Genomic DNA, 17,447 nt, shown 5'->3' on the forward strand with positions numbered 1-17,447 from the left:
AGATTTTCTTCTCTGATATGCTTTTATTTCCCCTGATTTCATAAGGGCAACTATTTAGATGCTGTTCTTCATTTTAGAAAAAGTCTTTGTTGGATTCTTTTAAAGAGTCTGGACATTTCATCTCTTCATAGAAGTTGAGTCACGTGATTTGAGTTTGTTTGGAAATGAGTGTATGGCTTCTCATTTCCCTTTATCTTCTTCCACTGTGACTTTGAGCTTTCCAGAAGAGGTCTAATATAAAGTAGTGAAAATTGTGGTTTTCTCTCTTCTTATGACTGTGTATGTGTTCATACATGTGCAGGCACAGGCCCATGTGTGTGTGTCTGTGTGTGTATAGGCCAGAGGTCAGCCTTGGTTGTTATTCCCCAGGACTGTCCACCTTGTGTTTTGAGAGAGTTCTCTCTCTGGGACCTGGGGCTCATTGTGTAGGCTGGGCTGGCAGGCTGGCAAGTCACTGGGGCCCGCCTATTCCTGCAGCTTTGTTGTGGGTACTGGGGAGCGACCTCAGACACTCCTCTGTCTGTTTATCCATCAGTTTATTCATATCGCAGCCTCTCTGTTGAGGTGCTGGAGTTTGTTCATTTACTATGAGGTTCAGTATAAACTAACTTCCACTATTTTCCTTGAGACATACGTATAAAACTTATGTGGTCCTCAGGACCACACTGAGGCTCCCTGCTGTGTGAAAAGTGCTTTACCAATAGAGCTGTCTGCCTAGGCTCCCCAGTGACTTTTATGTTTAGAAAATGTAGCGTTTTAAGGGAATCAACTCTCTGGGTAGATAGAGTTAGGAACGTCATTTGTAGGTATCACGTTGTTTTGATAGCACAGGGTCTTTATGTCTGAGTAGGAGTTGGGATTCATTGACTTGTAATCAACTCATACATTGGCGTCTTTGCTTTTCCTCCTAACCTAACAGGGAATAACAATGCCGGCGGCCCAGCCTCAGCACCAGCCAGCTCAGGAGTGGTGGGGATCGGTGGGGGTGTCACTCTGCTGCCAGCGTTCGAATACAGAGGAACTTGGATACCTATCCTGACGGTCACGGTTCAGGGCAGCGCGAAAGCCACCTAGTAAGTAGGAGCGACGTTGTTTTATGATAAATAACACCACTGAAGATGATACTTAAAACACTTCTGTCTGGACTGTATTTCATGTTGGTAATACATTTTGGAGCTTATTTTCTTTTGTCATATTCTAAGAATTTTAATCAGGACTAAATTTTGTTTTCTTCTATTTGTAGGCTGTTAATAGCATTATAAAGCAGAAATATGATTTATTTACCTAAGAATCGACTTAGTTGTCATACATAGCTTCCTTTAAATCATGTATATGACATGATTTTTAGACCTCTTGGTCATAGTTCTTCTAGATAACTTCCCTTTGGCAGATTCATCTTTATTTAAACTAATTTCTTCGATATATGAGATGGAAGTTGTTGTATAGGTAAACTCCAGGACTCTCTATGAGAGAGAAATTAGTTTCAATATTTAGGAGGTCAGTGAGGTCCTTTTCTCTTCCGGTTATTCCAGTCATCGTGTTTTGTTCAGCAACAAGAACAAACTAGGACGAGTCTTAGGTCTCTGTCACACACGGGATCCGCTGTTTCAGGCTGTCCTTTTGCACAGGCTGGGGAGCACACTAGTGTGACGTTTGGATGGAGTCGTTTCACTTAGTTCTTACTAGTGCTTTTGGTGTATCTAAGAAGCTGTGGCATAATCTGTCATAAAGTTTTATGCCTAGATCTCTCGGAGTTTTGGAATTTCTTTTACATTTAGATCATTGATTCATTTCAAGCTAGTTTTATATAGAAGAGATAGGAGTCTAACATCTCTTTTTCTTTGGATGTGAAGATAATTTAATTCTTTCTAGTTGAACTATTCATTCTTTGTGTTGTGGCTCGAGAAATAACCATTTAGAGGGATTCAGAACCATAATTCCCCATTTGTCCTGATTTGGAACATAAGATTGATTGTCTTGCCCTCTGAACAATTTCTCCAGTGTAGTGGATTTGAGCTTGACACAGACGTCCCGCGGTGCTACTTTTACTGTTGGCCGGCTGACTCGGAGGTCACGTGTCATCTGGGTATCTCAGTCATGTTTCTCTGATGTAAAATCATCTTCCTCTTTGTAGATTATTTTGTTTTATTATGTTATCACTTATGGTACTTTAAATGTAAGAGTTTGAGAAGCATTGTATTCTGTCTTAATATATTTTATACTAGTTTTTCTATCTCATATCAAAAAATAGTGAAGATATCAATACATCTCAAGGAGAAGTTATGGTAGCAGCCAGGTCTTCATTTTTCTAATCATTTTTTTATATGAAAGAGAATACATTTGTGTGTGTGTGCGCACGTGTGTGTGTGTGTGTGTGGAGGTTGGAGGACAGCTTGCAAGAGTCAGTTCCCTTCTCTATTACGTGGGTCCGAGGGATCAAGCACCTGTTATCCACAGAGCCGTTTCTCCAGCCCCTCGAATCAGTTTAAAATCCTGAAGAGGGGTCCTTCTCTGACTGAAGCAAGCTCAGTGATGTCCCTTTATTTTTGTCTTTTGTTCGTAAGTTTTAGAGTCTACACCTTACGGAAATAGTTTTCTGTTTTCTTTCCTGTGTCTTCTCATTAGTGCCTTACTTTTTCGTGATTTCAGCCTAGAGATGCTGGACAAAGTTGAACCTCCAACTATACCGGAAGGCTATGCTATGTCTGTGGCATTCCACTGTCTGTTGGATCTTGTCCGTGGAATCACCACTATGATCGAAGGGGAGTTAGGAGAGGCTGAATCGATAGAGTGCCCTGCTGTTCCCGAAGGAGCAAACTCACAGTCTTCAGAGCATCGAGATGGGCAGTCTGTGTCGGACCAGGCAGATAAGGAGACGGGTATGCTACATTCTCTACCTGTCATGTTACTTTTCAGTAATGAGAAATAATGTTCCTGTGTTATCATTTACCCTTGCTTCCCCATTATTAGCACTTTATCATGTTGATCTTACCTTCTCCTTATTTGTATACATATCACTATCCTTTTTCCTGAACTATTTGAGATTAAGTTCTAGACAGGATGCCCCACTACCCCTTAATACTTGCACGTGCATTTCTAAAACTGCTTGTCATCTTCCCCATTCTGATGCAGTTAGTAGCAGAAATTAGGTCAATCCAGTATTTCACCTCAGTCTAGATCTTACCACGTTTTGTCAGTTGTCGCAGTATTTTGCTTTGTTGTTTTGTGGTCCCTTGTTTGTTGAATTTATTGCTGTATATGGATATTTTTTTCTACAATGTAGAACACTGTAGCTGGAAGTTTTCCTGTGTCCCGCCCGGTCCTGCAGCTGCTCAGCCCCAAATAAACACACAGAGGCTTATATCAATTACGGGTTGCACAGCCATGGCCTATGGCTCAGTTTTCTTGCTAGCTAGCTCTGAGAACTAAGCTCAGCCCCTTTCTACTCATCTGCATGTCTCCACCTGTTCCGTGGCTTCACCTGTGTGCCACTCCATGCCGCTCCCTGGACGGCAGGATAGCGTCTCCCCTGCCTCTCCTTTCTCCTTTCACTGTCTCCCTTGGATTTTCCCACCTGGCTCTTCCTGCCCTGCCATAGGCCAAATGGCTTTATTTATCAACCAGTCAGAGCAACACACATTCACAGTGTACAGAAAGGCATCCCATAGCAGAACACCATTCTTTAGTTCTTGTTTTATATGATCTTGACATTTTTAGAAGGATAGATCCCAAATTGATTTATTCATTTCTAAGATTAGCACAGGGCAATTATTGTGTTTAATTTAGCTACTGATTTGATTTATCAACATGTGAAGATGCAAAAATACCAGTTTGTATCATTTTTGGAGATGTTCACTTTTGAATAAAACTAGATTTTTATTGACTCCAAAGAATTATATAATCAGTGGCCATCAGTTTTTGGTGTGATGCTCAGAGTGAGGCTTTTGAAGCTGGACAGTATTCTTTTGACATTTCGGATGTTCTCTTGGTGCTCCTTACAGTTTACCACTACAGGATTTTCTGCCCTGATCTCAGATGTTTCTTGTCCAGCCCAAATGTCATTCAGTTTTCCAAGGAGCCCTGGTGGATAGTATTGAGACTGACATGTGGGCACGAGGTGTGCTTCTTGCTACTTGGCAAAGAGGTCCATGTACCGCAAGTCTGGATTTGAAAATATCTGCTTCCTTATATTAAAGGCATCACCCCAGCTTCTCTAGTCCCCACCCATTTCTACAGAGTCAGTTTTAACTTTACATATCTGTAAATCCTATCTCCAGCAATGAGGTACCCAATGCCATTTTATTCATGTGTTTACTTACTTGCTTGATTCTCAACAGATAGAACAGTATTCTAGCTGAGCAAGTATTTTAGATAGTAGTCTGCACTGATTTCCAGTTGATCTCACAGATGGACAGTTTGGCCTATTGAAGGTATAGGGAGGAGGAAGTGGAGCTATGTATTCTTAAAAAGATATTAGTTAACTGAGTTATTGAAGTATTTTATAGTACATTTTTTATTGTTGTTGGTTTTTTCGAGACAGGGTTTCTCTGTGTAGTTTTGGTGTCTGTCCTGGAACTCGATCTGTAGACCAGGCTGGCCTCGAACTCACAGAGATCCGCCTGGCTCTGCCAGGGTTGGGATCAAAGGCGTGCACCAACAACTTAACTTTAAGACTTTTTATTATGAAACTATCACAGATTCTACATTTTCATCATTTGGATATTTTAGATCTTAGAGTCTGTGTCTAATAACTGAGTTGTTAGTAGAGTATTTGAATTCATAGATGACAGTTGATTGTAGCAGGTATAACATGACTGTTGTATTTCCTTTTCAGTTAGTAGAGCTGTTTGGGAAGAGATGGTGAGCGCCTGCTGGTGTGGTCTTCTTGCTGCGCTCTCCCTCCTTCTTGATGCCAGGTACTAAGTCTTTGTGAGTTTTCTGTTACGTCATCGCAGTTCAAACCAACACAAAATTTCATTCCACTTGTCCGCAGAATGTATTTTCTACCTGAGTTTTCTGTATGATTAGAACTTTGTTGCTTATTTTTCATTCCATGCACAGTATTATCATTTGTGTGCACACTGTCGTGATAAAATTAGGAAAAAAACGGTGCTCTTTGTCCCTCCCCCTTGGCGCCCGCGTTTGCTCTGAGCTCTCACTGGAATTGTCATCATTCTTTAATAAAAATACATTTTCAGATTACAGAACCCTTGTAGTATGCCAGCCTTACCCTTTGCTTGATGTTTCTCCTGAGATTTAACTGATTTCAGGATGTTTAATGCCAGGTGTGGGGGTTCCTGCCTGTAATCCCAGCACTTACAGGGCTGAGGCAGGTGAATCACAAGGAGTAGGAGGCCAGCCTGGACTACAGACCTTGTCTCAAAACAAAATGAATAATAAAATGCTTGGTATTTTCAGTGAAATCTTTAAGTTGCCGATCTTCCTTCCAACTGTGTGTGCATCGCAGCACACAGTTCTGCTTTTTAGATATCAGGTTAGTAGGTTCAAATTGCATGCTAAGTTTGTTGGTTTTAGCTTTTCTTAAAACCTCACTGACTGTGTAAGCCCACATCTTGTTTTAAAGTGTAACCTAAAATAAATTAATCAGATAAACAAAATGCCTTATCTTTTCAGCACAGATGAGGCTGCCACCGAGAATATTTTAAAAGCTGAACTGACTATGGCTGCTCTGTGTGGAAGACTGGGCCTTGTGACTTCAAGGGACGCTTTTATCACTGCAATCTGCAAAGGCTCCTTACCTCCACACTATGCTCTCACCGTGCTGAATGCCACCACTGCAGCTACTCTTTCCAATAAATGTAAGCGGTAAACTGCACAGCTGTCTCTCTGTCTAGTGGGATGACAGGAAGTGTGAGTTCAGGCCACGCCCGCCCCCCTTCTGTGCATTGACTGTAGTCACCTCCGGCAGCTAGCTTCCTGCCTTCCCGTTCTGTCCACCTCTTCCAAACAGTTCTGGTTTGGTTTGGTTTGGTTTGGTTTTCATTTTGGTTTCGTTTTTTTGAGACAGGCTTTCTCTGTGTAGCCCTGACTATCATGGATCTCACTCTGTAGACCAGGCTGGCCTTGAACTCAGAGATCCACCCGCCTCTGCCTCCCAAGTGCTGGGATTAAAGGCGTGCGCCCCCTCCTGGCTAAAACAGTTCTTTCGTCTCTTTAAAAGGGAAGAGAGAAGATGTGACTTGGGGTCACTGGGCCTTTATGTTTCTCCTCCCAGTGTGGCCGTTAGCAGACATCCCTTCTTTTCTGCTCTGCACTGAAAAACAGGTGGAGAGAAGAAGAATATAATGATAGTAATTTTGTCATGATTATACAGAGACAATAGTGTAATTCCAGCATTCCTTTGTAAACTATAATACATTGTTGAAGTGATGATTGCTGTTTTTCTATTGACCTAGTAGAACTATAATATTTCCAACCGCTTATATTCTAACCACTAACATTCAAAAACCAATTTTCTTGGCTAATACTTTGAAAACACTATTTATATGTATGTATATTTAAATGTAATATAGTATACATTTAATATACATATATTTCAATGTGACACTCAGATTTCACACTCAAAATTTATTTACCTTTAACTAGAAAAGTACACATAGATACATGTTTAAAATAGTTAATGTATCCTAATTCTGTTTTACTTATAAATGAGCTGCCAAGTTTAATAATTTTAACAATTTATATAGAAACTATTTCATATTTGCTTCTTTTAGTATTTACACCTTAGGAGTTTTCAGATGTTTGTATGCATCTGGATAAATAGTATTGCTGCTTAATTGTTATGGTTGAACTTTATTCAAATTAATGTTTTACAATATAAAACGATATAATGTTACCTTGAAAGAGCTGAAAGCAGTATCTTGCATTCAGGCTTTCCTTTGTGTTCTAGCATATTCTATCCAGGGCCACAGTGTCATGATGATAAGTCCGTCTAGCGAATCCCACCAGCAGGTTGTGGCAGTGGGTCAACCTCTAGCGGTCCAGCCTCAAGGAACAGTAATGGTAATGCAGTTGGGGGGGTGGGGCTTAATTTGGTTACCGATGAACGATCAATGAGACTGTCGTACCCTTTTTTTTTGGTACTTGCCAAGTGTTATTACTTACCTAGTTTCTTTTACCTGGAGGATGTTCCAGAACAAGCTAGTTATCTATTTTCTTGACATTATCATAACCAACATAATAATACAACCTCTTTTGCACATCTGTATGTTTATGTGGTGTGCATTCACATATGTATACATATGTTGGCACATATGTATAGGCCATCAAGTGTGTACATGTGTTTGTGTGTGTCTTCCTCTGCTGCTCCACATTATTACTGATTCAGGGTTTCTATCTGTCTTGAATGAGGAGCTCTCCTGCTTGTCTAGGTTGCCCAGTCTCCACCTCCCCATGGCTGGAGTTATAGGCAGGTCACCATGCCCTCCCAACATGAGTGTGGGTTATCGGGATATGAACTCTAGCCCTCACACTCACATGGCAAACATTTTACTCCGTGAACCATCTCCCCAGCTCTGATAACACAACTTTAATTAAGCAAACCATCCAAACTTGCTTTCTTAGTGTTCTTGGCTTTTATTTAAGACAGTCTCTGAACACATGCATGCTGCTTTGATTTTGAAGACTCTAGAGCAGCTGCTGCAAATCTGTCTTTTTCCACATAGCTGACTTCCAAGAACATCCAGTGCATGAGGACTCTACTCAACTTGGCGCACTGCCATGGCGCTGTGCTTGGGACATCATGGCAACTGGTCTTGGCAACTCTGCAGGTGCGTTGTAGCGTCAGATTCTAGATTGATGGCTGCTAACAACTAAACATGCCTGTAGGTCCTGCAGGCCAGCCTGATCCCAATAGTATGCAAAAGGAGAAGATGAGAAGGAATAAAACAGTGGCTTATAGGCTTCTATTTTAGGAAGTAATGGACCACTTATAATGCCCTATCTACTGCTTCTGCATGCTATAATTATTTTATATGAATGGTGCTAATTACTTTGATTTTAATTATTAGTAAACTACCAATTTTAATTTTTATTGTTAGATATTGCTACTGATTTTAGTTACTAGAATTTTTATAGTTTTATAAACTTGTTTTAATTGTCAGCATCTTGTGTGGATTCTGGGACTAAAGCCTAGTGGTGGTGGTGCCTTGAAGCCTGGAAGAGCTGTAGAAGGACCCAGTACAGTGAGTGACAGCCCTTCCTATCCAGTGGGTGCTTCTTAAAATGCATGAGCTGGCTTTCTGGAACCTAGGGCCTATGCTGAGACATTTTGCTCAGCCTTGGTGTAGGGAGAAGGGGACTGGACCCACCTCAACTGAATCTACCAGGCCGAGCTGAATCCCCAGGGGAGACCTTGCCTTGGAGGAGGTGGGATTGGGGGGGGGGAAGGCTGGGGGTGGGAGGACAGGGGAATCCATGGCTGATATGTAAAATTAAACTAATTATAAAATAAAAAAAAACAAACAAACAGAAAGTCACACTTTACATTTGACTCTGTCTTTCCTTTAGGTTCTAACAACAGCAGTGATGACAGATTTGCCAGTGATTTCCAACATCCTTTCAAGGCTCTTTGAAAGCTCACAGTGAGTCTGTGTTCTCAGTCGCCCCCCACATTGTTGCTAGCTGTATATTTGAGATGAAACTGTCTTTTTCCTTTTCATTTTAGGTATCTTGATGACGTATCTTTGCATCATTTAATCAATGCACTTTGTTCCTTATCTCTAGAAGCAATGGATATGGCCTATGGAAATAATAAGGTGTGGTGATTTACATTTCCTTCTAGTCCTACGCGGTGTATAAGTGACCTTAGTGCTTGACCGGCGGCACTGGGAACAGTGGCCTGTCAGTGTTGACCATTTGTAGAAGGAGGAACAAAGAGGGCGAGATGTAGCTTGTGATCTGTCTAAGTATGTGATAGACTTTAAAATGATGCCCCGTTTTTCTTATGTGCTGAATATTCTTAGTATTTTATCAATAATGCAACCGAGTTTTTATAGCTAGCTTTCATAAAATATCTTGATAGTGTTTGTATTTGGCATTTATGATTTGGGTTTGCGAGATTGCGGTTAGGAAAAGCGTGTGGCAAGTTTGGGTGGCTGTGCTGTGCGGCCCTCATAGGAATGGAACCCCCCCCCCCCCAAAGCTGCAGTTAAATGTTGTCATTGCCCATCAATTAAGTAGAATAGGACTTCTGTCGGGTAAGTATAGAACAGTACTTCTGATAATGGCATTCAAGAACATCCCTGTCCATACTGCACATTTTCTGTAACATTTATAAAGCCCAGGAAAATTTGAGTCTAGTCATAGTTTAGAAATTGTTATTTTAAATGAACTGTGTTTGAGGCTAACAGCATTCAGTAGTAAAGCACTGGCCTACACTGTGGGAGGCCTTGGGTTTTATTCCATTACCACAAAAATAAATACAGAAAAAGTGAATCAGAAAATAAAATAGTTATTAGTTGAGAGAGTGACTCATGGTACTTGTCTAATGGGCATGAGGTCCCAGCACTGTAAAACATGAATGAAGTCCTTTGTGCATTCTGAAATGGTGTGTGTATATGTGCATTCATTCAGGTGCCCTTGGAATCAGAAGGTAGTAGGTCCCCTGGATTACAGGTGTGGCCGTTAGTGTGGTTAAACTGCAGTCCTCTGCAGGAGCAGCCAGCGCTCTTAGCCAGTGAGCCGTCTCTCCAGCCCCCTTTCTACATTTAAAAATAAGTATAGTTTGATCACTTCCCAATATAGGAAGACAATTCAGGTTTTTGTTTTTGTTTTTGTTTTTTTTTACCCAGAAAACTCCTGCCTCTGCCCCTGTGCCTCTAAGTTGAGGTATACTCCCTATTTTCCCCCCAACAATTGTGCAGTTTTTGCAGTATCAGATATTTTTGAACCTCATTTATTTGTATTTTATGTTTTACCTGCATCTGTGTCTGTGTGAGGGTATTGGATCCCCTGGAACAGGAGTTACAGACAGTTGTGAGCTGCCATGTGGGTGCTGGGAATTGAACCTGGGTTCCCTAGAAGAACAACCAGTGCTCTTAACCACTGAGCCATCTCTCTAGCTCCGACAATTCGGTGTTTTAATAATAACTATACAACCTCAAGCTCTGTTGTCTCCGAAGTTCTGAATTATCGTTGTTGTTTGTGTCTGTCTCTTCTCTCCTGGAGCTGAACAGTAGCTCAGGTGGTAGAGTGCTTGCCGTGTGTGCATGAGACCAGACTGCGTCCTTAGCATCCCACAAAAGCAGGTATTGGCGATTCACACCTATAATCCTGTGCTTGGGAGATGCAGGCGGCAAAATCTGAAGTTCAAGTCCATAGTCAGTTAGATCTGACTATGAAGTTCGGTTAGTCCAGGCCAGCCACAAAACAATCAAGCAGAAGTTCTGATTAGGGACAAGAGAGTTAGCTCAGAGGTTAAGAGCACTGGCTGCTCTTCCAGGGGACCCAGCTTTGCTTCCTAGCACCCACATGGTGGCTCACAGCCGTCTTTAACTCCTGTATGGAGATCAAAGCTCTTTTCTAGCTTTCTTGGGCACTGCCTTCACATGATGAGCAGACATACATGCAGTACCCAAACACATACAAAGATAAAAATAAGACAGAAAGAGTTCTTACTAGAGTATGGTTTATATATCATACATATCTAGCTAACGACAAGAACACTCAGGTGCTTGAAATAATGTATTATTAGTTGTTCCAAATCCAGGCAAGAATAACATTAAATACAATAGTAAACTAATCAGTTTATCGATATCTTGAAAAATGTTACATCTTGAAATTAAATTTCAATACAAAACTATAATATTTTAATAGAGTACCAGATGAAGTCCAAGCAAATCTGCAGTGCTTTGTGAATTGTTTCTGTTTGATAAACACATCATGCTTATTCACATATCTGACACTTGACTATGACATATAAAGAAAATAAGAGGTTTCCAGTTTAAAAGGGAATTGGAGACTATGGAATGAAAGCAAAACTTTTATAAAACATGTAAGTCAAAGAGTCCTGGGTTCTGTTTCCATCACAAAACAATATTCAAGTATAAGTTTCATAAAAATATATAAGATAGACTTTAAAAATGTCCTACATGGACAAGATATCCTTGTCCCCCTTTTTTGCTGAACTATATCTCTAGTCTTTCTTCCCAGTAGATTTGTTGTAGTTCTCAAAGAATCCTCAAACTTTTTTTTTTTTTTTTTTTTTTTTTTTTTTTTTTTTTTTATGCTTCAAAACGTGGTTTTCCTGTGTAGCCCTGGCTGTCCTGGATCTCGCTTCGTAGACCAGGCTGGCCTTGAACTCAAAGAATCTGCCTGCTTCTGCCTCCTGAGTGCTGGGATTAAAAGCGAGTGCTACCACAGCCCGGCAAGAACTCTCAAAGTTTAAAGATGCTCACTACTTAGGGGTGCATTCAGAGTGCAGAGCATCAGTTTAGCGGGCGATGCAGATGCATTTTTAAAAGGCCAGTTCCTTATCTAGATGTAGTATATAGATGACCATGGTTTGTTGTTTTTTTTTTTTTTAAGATTAAACTTTTATTCATTATGTTTTGTCTTCTATTTGAAGGACAAATCTAAACCTAAACTCTTTTTTAACGTCTCATATTCTTGCATGATTAATTTATTGCAGTATTGGAAAAAGTACATTAAAATATTTGAGTAGAAGCTGGATGGTAGTGGCGCACGCCTTTTATCCCAGCACTCAGAAGGCAGAGACAGGCAGATCTCTGTGAGTTCAAGGTCAGCCTGGGCTACAGAATGAGTTCCAGGAAAGGCACAAAACTACACAGAGAAACCCTGTCTCGAAAAACCAAAACCAACAACAACAACAAAAACAAAAACAAAATTAGAGTAGAATATAGAACTCATGGAACTTGAGTTAAAGCTTCTTTGGTAAAAAGTCTTTAGGTATGAATCCAGGACATGAGTATGTTCTTGTACCTGCTGCAGAGGATTGTTGTGTATACCCCGTTTCATGAGGAGGAAGGAAAGTAGTAGTACAAGGAGTCCCCACTCGGGAGACTCGCCTTCACCCTGTGCTTTCTGACGTGATCTAGTTTATATACTGTTCTCTCCGTTTCTCACATCAGAAAGTTCAGTAGATACTGTAGTTGATGTAAGTCAAGGTGAGACAGCAGCCATTTAAACTCTGTAGGTATCAGTCCTAACCTTCTACCGTAGCTCTCCATAAACATGAACTTTCTGCCATAACTCTTAGGGGGCCTGTTAGATTAGCTCATGTACCAGTTGTCTTTATAATCCCGGGGTACCTTAATTTACAGCTTCCATTAGGGAAGAAAAGGATACTATTAAACATTTCTCATGTTACAAATGTTTTCAGTACCATAAAATGTTAGTATAGAAATTTTTTTTTAAATTGGATTTGTAGGTCTTTAAGGTCTATAGCTTATTCACATTTTGTGCCAGTATGATTTTGGGGTAACTTGAAGAGCTGTTCTTGAGTGGCAAGAAGACTTGCCTTATGATAATAGGTTCTGTTATATTTACTGCTGACTTTACATATAGAGACTAATCATAACTTAATCATAGTATTGTTCTATTTTATTCACAGCTAGTTCTCAGAATTCCTTTAACATATCGAAATGTAATATGTTTCCTCCTCAGGAACCATCTCTCTTTGCTGTTGCCAAACTGTTAGAAACTGGTCTAGTTAATATGCACAGAATAGAGATTTTATGGAGACCTCTAACTGGCCATCTGCTTGAGGTGAACTCTCTTTCTTAAATACTGTTTATTTCTGCTGGTAGAGGTGTGCACATTGATCTTGGGATTCAACATAACGACAGACCGCCTTTCCCTCCCCTTCCTTGCCCCTTACATTTTAAGAGTGTAGTTGTGCAGTAACTAGCTTGGGGAAGGGCTAATCAAATAAAACTGGTAAAGGTTTAGTTTGTGGAATACCATGATATCAGCTGTCTGTTGGGAATGGTTTCCTTTGACAACAGGATCTTGATTCATCTAATTTGAGGTGTTTCTGGAAGTTTGACATTTGGGATGCAAGTGATTCACAGATAGACCTTGTTCCCAGGTTTGCTACAGTGGAGGTAGCGTGGGAGAAAAAAGCTGTTTTGCTGCCACTGAATCATAGGTAGTGAGAGAATTTTGTCTAGCTACATCTCTTCCTCCACTTGAGCCTTGATAATTAGCTGGTGTTTAACTCCAGCTGCTTCGGGTGGTACAATGTTTGTGGTTCTGTGTCGTTTGCGGGCCATAGTCATTTAATGCTATTTTAGAAACCTGAGAGAGAGAACTAGTCTTCCTAAAATGTTACCCATTTTATTGGAATTAAATTTATCCATAAAGGATATGTGCAGATTTCTCTGTGATTAAACCATCTTATCGGGTGAGATTAGGCTCAAGACAGTGTGCCAACGGTCATATCAAATACTCAAGTCCTGGGTTCAATCCCTTGCACCAATTTGGGGGACTACAAAAGCAGCAGCAGCCAACCCTTGGGAGATGCTTACTTCTGTTTCCTCTGGTGACGTAATTCCTGCAGTCATGGACTCCTTCCTTTCCTGTGACTTGTTTCAGTTTCATCTTTTGTCTTTTGTCTTTCTCTCTATCGCCTCCCCTTGCCTTTATTCAGAAGGTAAGCTTACAGAAAATTTTGGATATGATTTTTCTTTTACTCTTTACTGAATGTATGAATTTTTAAGTTGTAAAATGCCTACAAAGCTGTAGTACAGCTTTGGTTTTCCTGTTCTCCAGTTACTGCATGTTTCTTACCTGACGTATACAATGAAATGTAATCCTGCTGTACGTACATTTCTTCAGGTGTGCCAGCATCCGAACTCTCGAATGAGAGAATGGGGAGCAGAAGCCCTGACGTCCCTCATTAAAGCGGGGCTGACCTTTAACCACGAGCCTCCCCTTTCACAGAACCAGGTAGAGACGGGGTTTCACGATCGCTCGCACCTGTCGTCTTATGTCAGGGGCATCTCCTGATACTGTAGTGTAAATCTTCTTGGGTGAGGCAGGGCCCGAGGGACCCCGGCTGGCCTCCCGTCCTCACCTCCCAAGTGCTGGGATTTTAAGGTGTGTGCCACCAAGCCAATATCTAAAACAGAATTCTGAGACGGTATTCTGTTTGACTTGTGGGCTGTGGACTGCTTTTTAATGCTAACAGTTTTAGGGTGGTCTTCATGAAAACATTTCCATGATGCTGACTGAAGTGAAATTTCCTGGAGCTCTTCTCCAGTCTGCAGATAGCCCTCTTGGAGAAGGGCTAAAGTTTCTCTTCGGGGCTTCCTCGGCCCTGTCCCCGCCGCTGCCGTCCCTCACACAGGGACAGAGCAGGGGCAGAAGCAGCGGTAGTGAAGCAGGGTGTGGTGTGGTGTGCATCCCAGCACTTGAGAGGCAGAGCCAGGCAGATCTCTGTGAGTTCGAGGCCAGCCTGGTCTACAGAACAAGATCCAGGACAGGCTCCAAAACTACACAGAGAAACCCTGTCTTGAAAAACAAAAAAAGAAAACAGAGCTAAGTGACAAACCTCCAAAGATTACTGCTAGAGAAATCACAGCCTGTGTTCTGTTAGTGGGACCTTCGTGTTTGCTACAGTCCTGTGAGTGGAGCTGAATCGACCCTCAGAGGGAACAGGAGAGAGAGGTGGTGCACTCTGTAGTCCCAGCGCTGAGGACGCTGAGGTGCAAGGTCACCTGACCCAAGAGTTCTAGACCAACTTAGGCGGCAGAGAGACGGCATTGCCAAAGGACGAAGGCGAGGCGGGGCGGCTGTGAGAAAACCGTCTTTGCTCCTCCTGTCCTCTCCTAATTCCCTTCTTGTCCCTTCTAGAGACTGCAGCTGCTTTTGTTGAACCCGCTAAAGGAGATGTCCAGTATTAACCATCCGGATATTCGACTCAAGCAATTAGAATGTGTGCTGCAGATTCTGCAGAGTCAGGGGGACAGTCTCGGGCCTGGATGGCCTTTAGTTCTTGGAGTCATGGGAGCAATCAGAAACGATCAAGGGTGAGTGTTGGAGATGGATGCCCAACACGTAAGAGAGTCAGGCCGGGTCCATCCCGCTCATGTCCAGGATTTACCATAAATGACCCCCAGTTAGCGCTGGGAACTCTCAAGTACTATTTTGGTTTTAAAAGGGTAGGAGATATGCTGTTTTAGGACATTTATATAAGATCTTATTATAAGATAAACAAGCCAACCTAACATTTTATAACAGATCTAAAGGACCACATATATTAAGAAGTCTTAAAAAATTGCTTTAAAATGACTTTATTCATTTGTTTCTTAAACATGTATTCTGTGTTTAGTATATCCCAAATACTGAGCTTCTCGGCCGTTCTGAGTACACGATAAACAGCCACTACCTGGAATACAAGTAGACCACAAGTGAGAAAGCGCTTTACCACAAAAGAAAGCTCTAGTGGTAAGGGGTGGAGCCAGAGCTACAAATCTTAGAAATGACTTTGTGTGCCTTAAAATGCTGTTTGCATTTACCTTGAGTGTATTTGGGAGGCATTTTCGGGGAGTGACATAATTTAATCAGTTATGCAGTTGACAGATGTGCCACTGTGACTGGAAGAGCCAGGGGAGAGCAGGAAGTGTGGAGGTAGTGACAGGTGCTCTCTTAGAAGTAGGAGACATTGGAGGATCACAGTGGACTCTGGGGGCAAGGGAGAAATGGCAGTCTAGAGCAATCCTCAGGTCTCTGACTGAGGGGAACTTGTGAATGGGATGCCATTAAATAAATAGGGAATCCCGGGGGAATGTTTGAATGGGATTTAGGGTTTTGCTTAATTTAGGCTAGAATACCAGTGGAGCGGATTAGCAAGTACTGGATGTGCTTGTCTGAGATTCTACAATATCACACACATAGCCTTCTCTTAGTGACAAGCATAGTTGAGGTTTGGTTTGGTTTGAGACAGAGTTTCTCTGTATACCCATGGCTGTCCTAGAACTCACTCTGTAGACCAGCCTGGCCCTGAACTCACAGAGATCCACCTGCCTCTGCCTCCCCCATGCTGGGATTAAAGGAGTGTGCCACCATGCCTGGCTGTTGTTGAGTTTTATGTTAAAACTATTGAGAAAATTAATGAGACTAGTAGAGGAAATTAATATTTAAGCATTTGTAATAGTAAATTTCTTTAAAAGTATAACATATTGGAATGATTAAAGTAAAAAGGACCAATTTACATGAAGTTGAGTTGATCTTCTCAACTCAATGCAGTTTACAAAGCAGGATGTATCCTGTAAGGACGAAATGAATTAATATGCGTTCAGTACTTAGAAACTCCATAGCATATCGAAAGCTTGATAGTTAGTAGTTGTTGTTTTTCCTTGATATTATTTGCCATTTGTTCTAGTTTCTTTTCTATTGCTGGGATAAACACCATAACCAAGGGTCACTTGAGGAGTAAAGGGATTCTTGGGCTTAACACATCCCAGTCATCGTCGGTCAGGAAGTCAAGGCAGGATCTAAGTAGGAACTGGAGGAATTCTGCACACTGGGATGCCTTCCTTGAATGGCAACCAGGAAGGACTTCCTTGTTCAAATTCAAAAGTCAAAGTTTGCTTGGTTGAGATGATTGTAGGTGTGTTTTTTCACACCTTTCTTTTAAATGTGCATTATCTGTTTCTTCTGTGTTTTCAGAGAATCACTAATAAGAACTGCCTTCCAGTGTCTTCAGTTGGTTGTGACAGATTTCCTACCAACAATGCCTTGTTCCTGCCTACAGATAGTTGTAGATGTTGCAGGTAGCTTTGGACTTCATAACCAAGAACTTAATATTAGCTTAACTTCAATAGGCTTATTGGTAAGTATCATTGCTTTTCTTATGATCCCGTTTTTAAATGACAGTTATGCAGTAAGCAGTGAATGCTTAGAAGTGTGGTCTGGACTTTCTTTACTGACTTTTAAGTACCAAACATCCTCCATGGGGATTAAATAATCTCGGAAACAAACCATCAGTAGCAGGGCCTTCGCAGGTTTGCTGTACCGAGCTTTAAAATTCGTGAGAGAGGACTTAGTGAGATAGTCGGCATAGGTGTATAAAGGAGGCTCGTGATTTGGCGTTAGTGTGCAGATGTAGGGATCTTAAATAACTTTAATAACACTTTGATAGACTAGTAGCAGAGCTTTGTTTATAGTTTACAGAGACTTGTAGTGTGCCAACAACACTGTTAGACACAGGAGACAGCATATTATAGTGAGGGCTCTGAGGACAGGCATGTGTGTATTGGCTATTAAATTATTGACGTGTGAGTCTATTTTACATATCGTGAGTATAGATAGAGGTGGTATGTTAGGGCATTGTAAGTATTATACATGAAGTAAATATGAAGAGAACTGCCCCCAATATTTGTAGTTTATCTAAGGAAATTGGACTCTCTTACTTGTTGTTAAAATTCAGAAAGTTTATAAAGCTGAACTTAAATTTCTCTCAT

General features: G+C 41.2%; 1 protein-coding gene across 2 annotated transcripts in view; it reads left to right on the plus strand.

Annotated features, from left to right (window-relative positions):
• The window catches only part of Mon2 (MON2 regulator of endosome-to-Golgi trafficking), a 70,503-nt gene that overhangs the window by 30,157 nt on the left and 22,899 nt on the right, over positions 1-17,447 (plus strand). For both annotated transcript variants that reach the window (XM_006973332.4, XM_006973333.4), the window contains exons 11-23: positions 920-1,073; positions 2,650-2,879; positions 4,835-4,916; positions 5,635-5,819; positions 6,911-7,023; positions 7,686-7,790; positions 8,124-8,204; positions 8,530-8,603; positions 8,687-8,777; positions 12,646-12,747; positions 13,819-13,929; positions 14,836-15,011; positions 16,654-16,816. In XM_006973332.4, coding sequence (XP_006973394.2) covers positions 920-1,073; positions 2,650-2,879; positions 4,835-4,916; positions 5,635-5,819; positions 6,911-7,023; positions 7,686-7,790; positions 8,124-8,204; positions 8,530-8,603; positions 8,687-8,777; positions 12,646-12,747; positions 13,819-13,929; positions 14,836-15,011; positions 16,654-16,816 — 1,667 coding nt within the window. The remainder of the gene's footprint in view (positions 1-919; positions 1,074-2,649; positions 2,880-4,834; positions 4,917-5,634; positions 5,820-6,910; positions 7,024-7,685; positions 7,791-8,123; positions 8,205-8,529; positions 8,604-8,686; positions 8,778-12,645; positions 12,748-13,818; positions 13,930-14,835; positions 15,012-16,653; positions 16,817-17,447) is intronic.

This window comes from Peromyscus maniculatus, chromosome 18 (assembly GCF_049852395.1).
Source record: "Peromyscus maniculatus bairdii isolate BWxNUB_F1_BW_parent chromosome 18, HU_Pman_BW_mat_3.1, whole genome shotgun sequence".
NCBI lineage: Eukaryota > Metazoa > Chordata > Mammalia > Rodentia > Cricetidae > Peromyscus > Peromyscus maniculatus.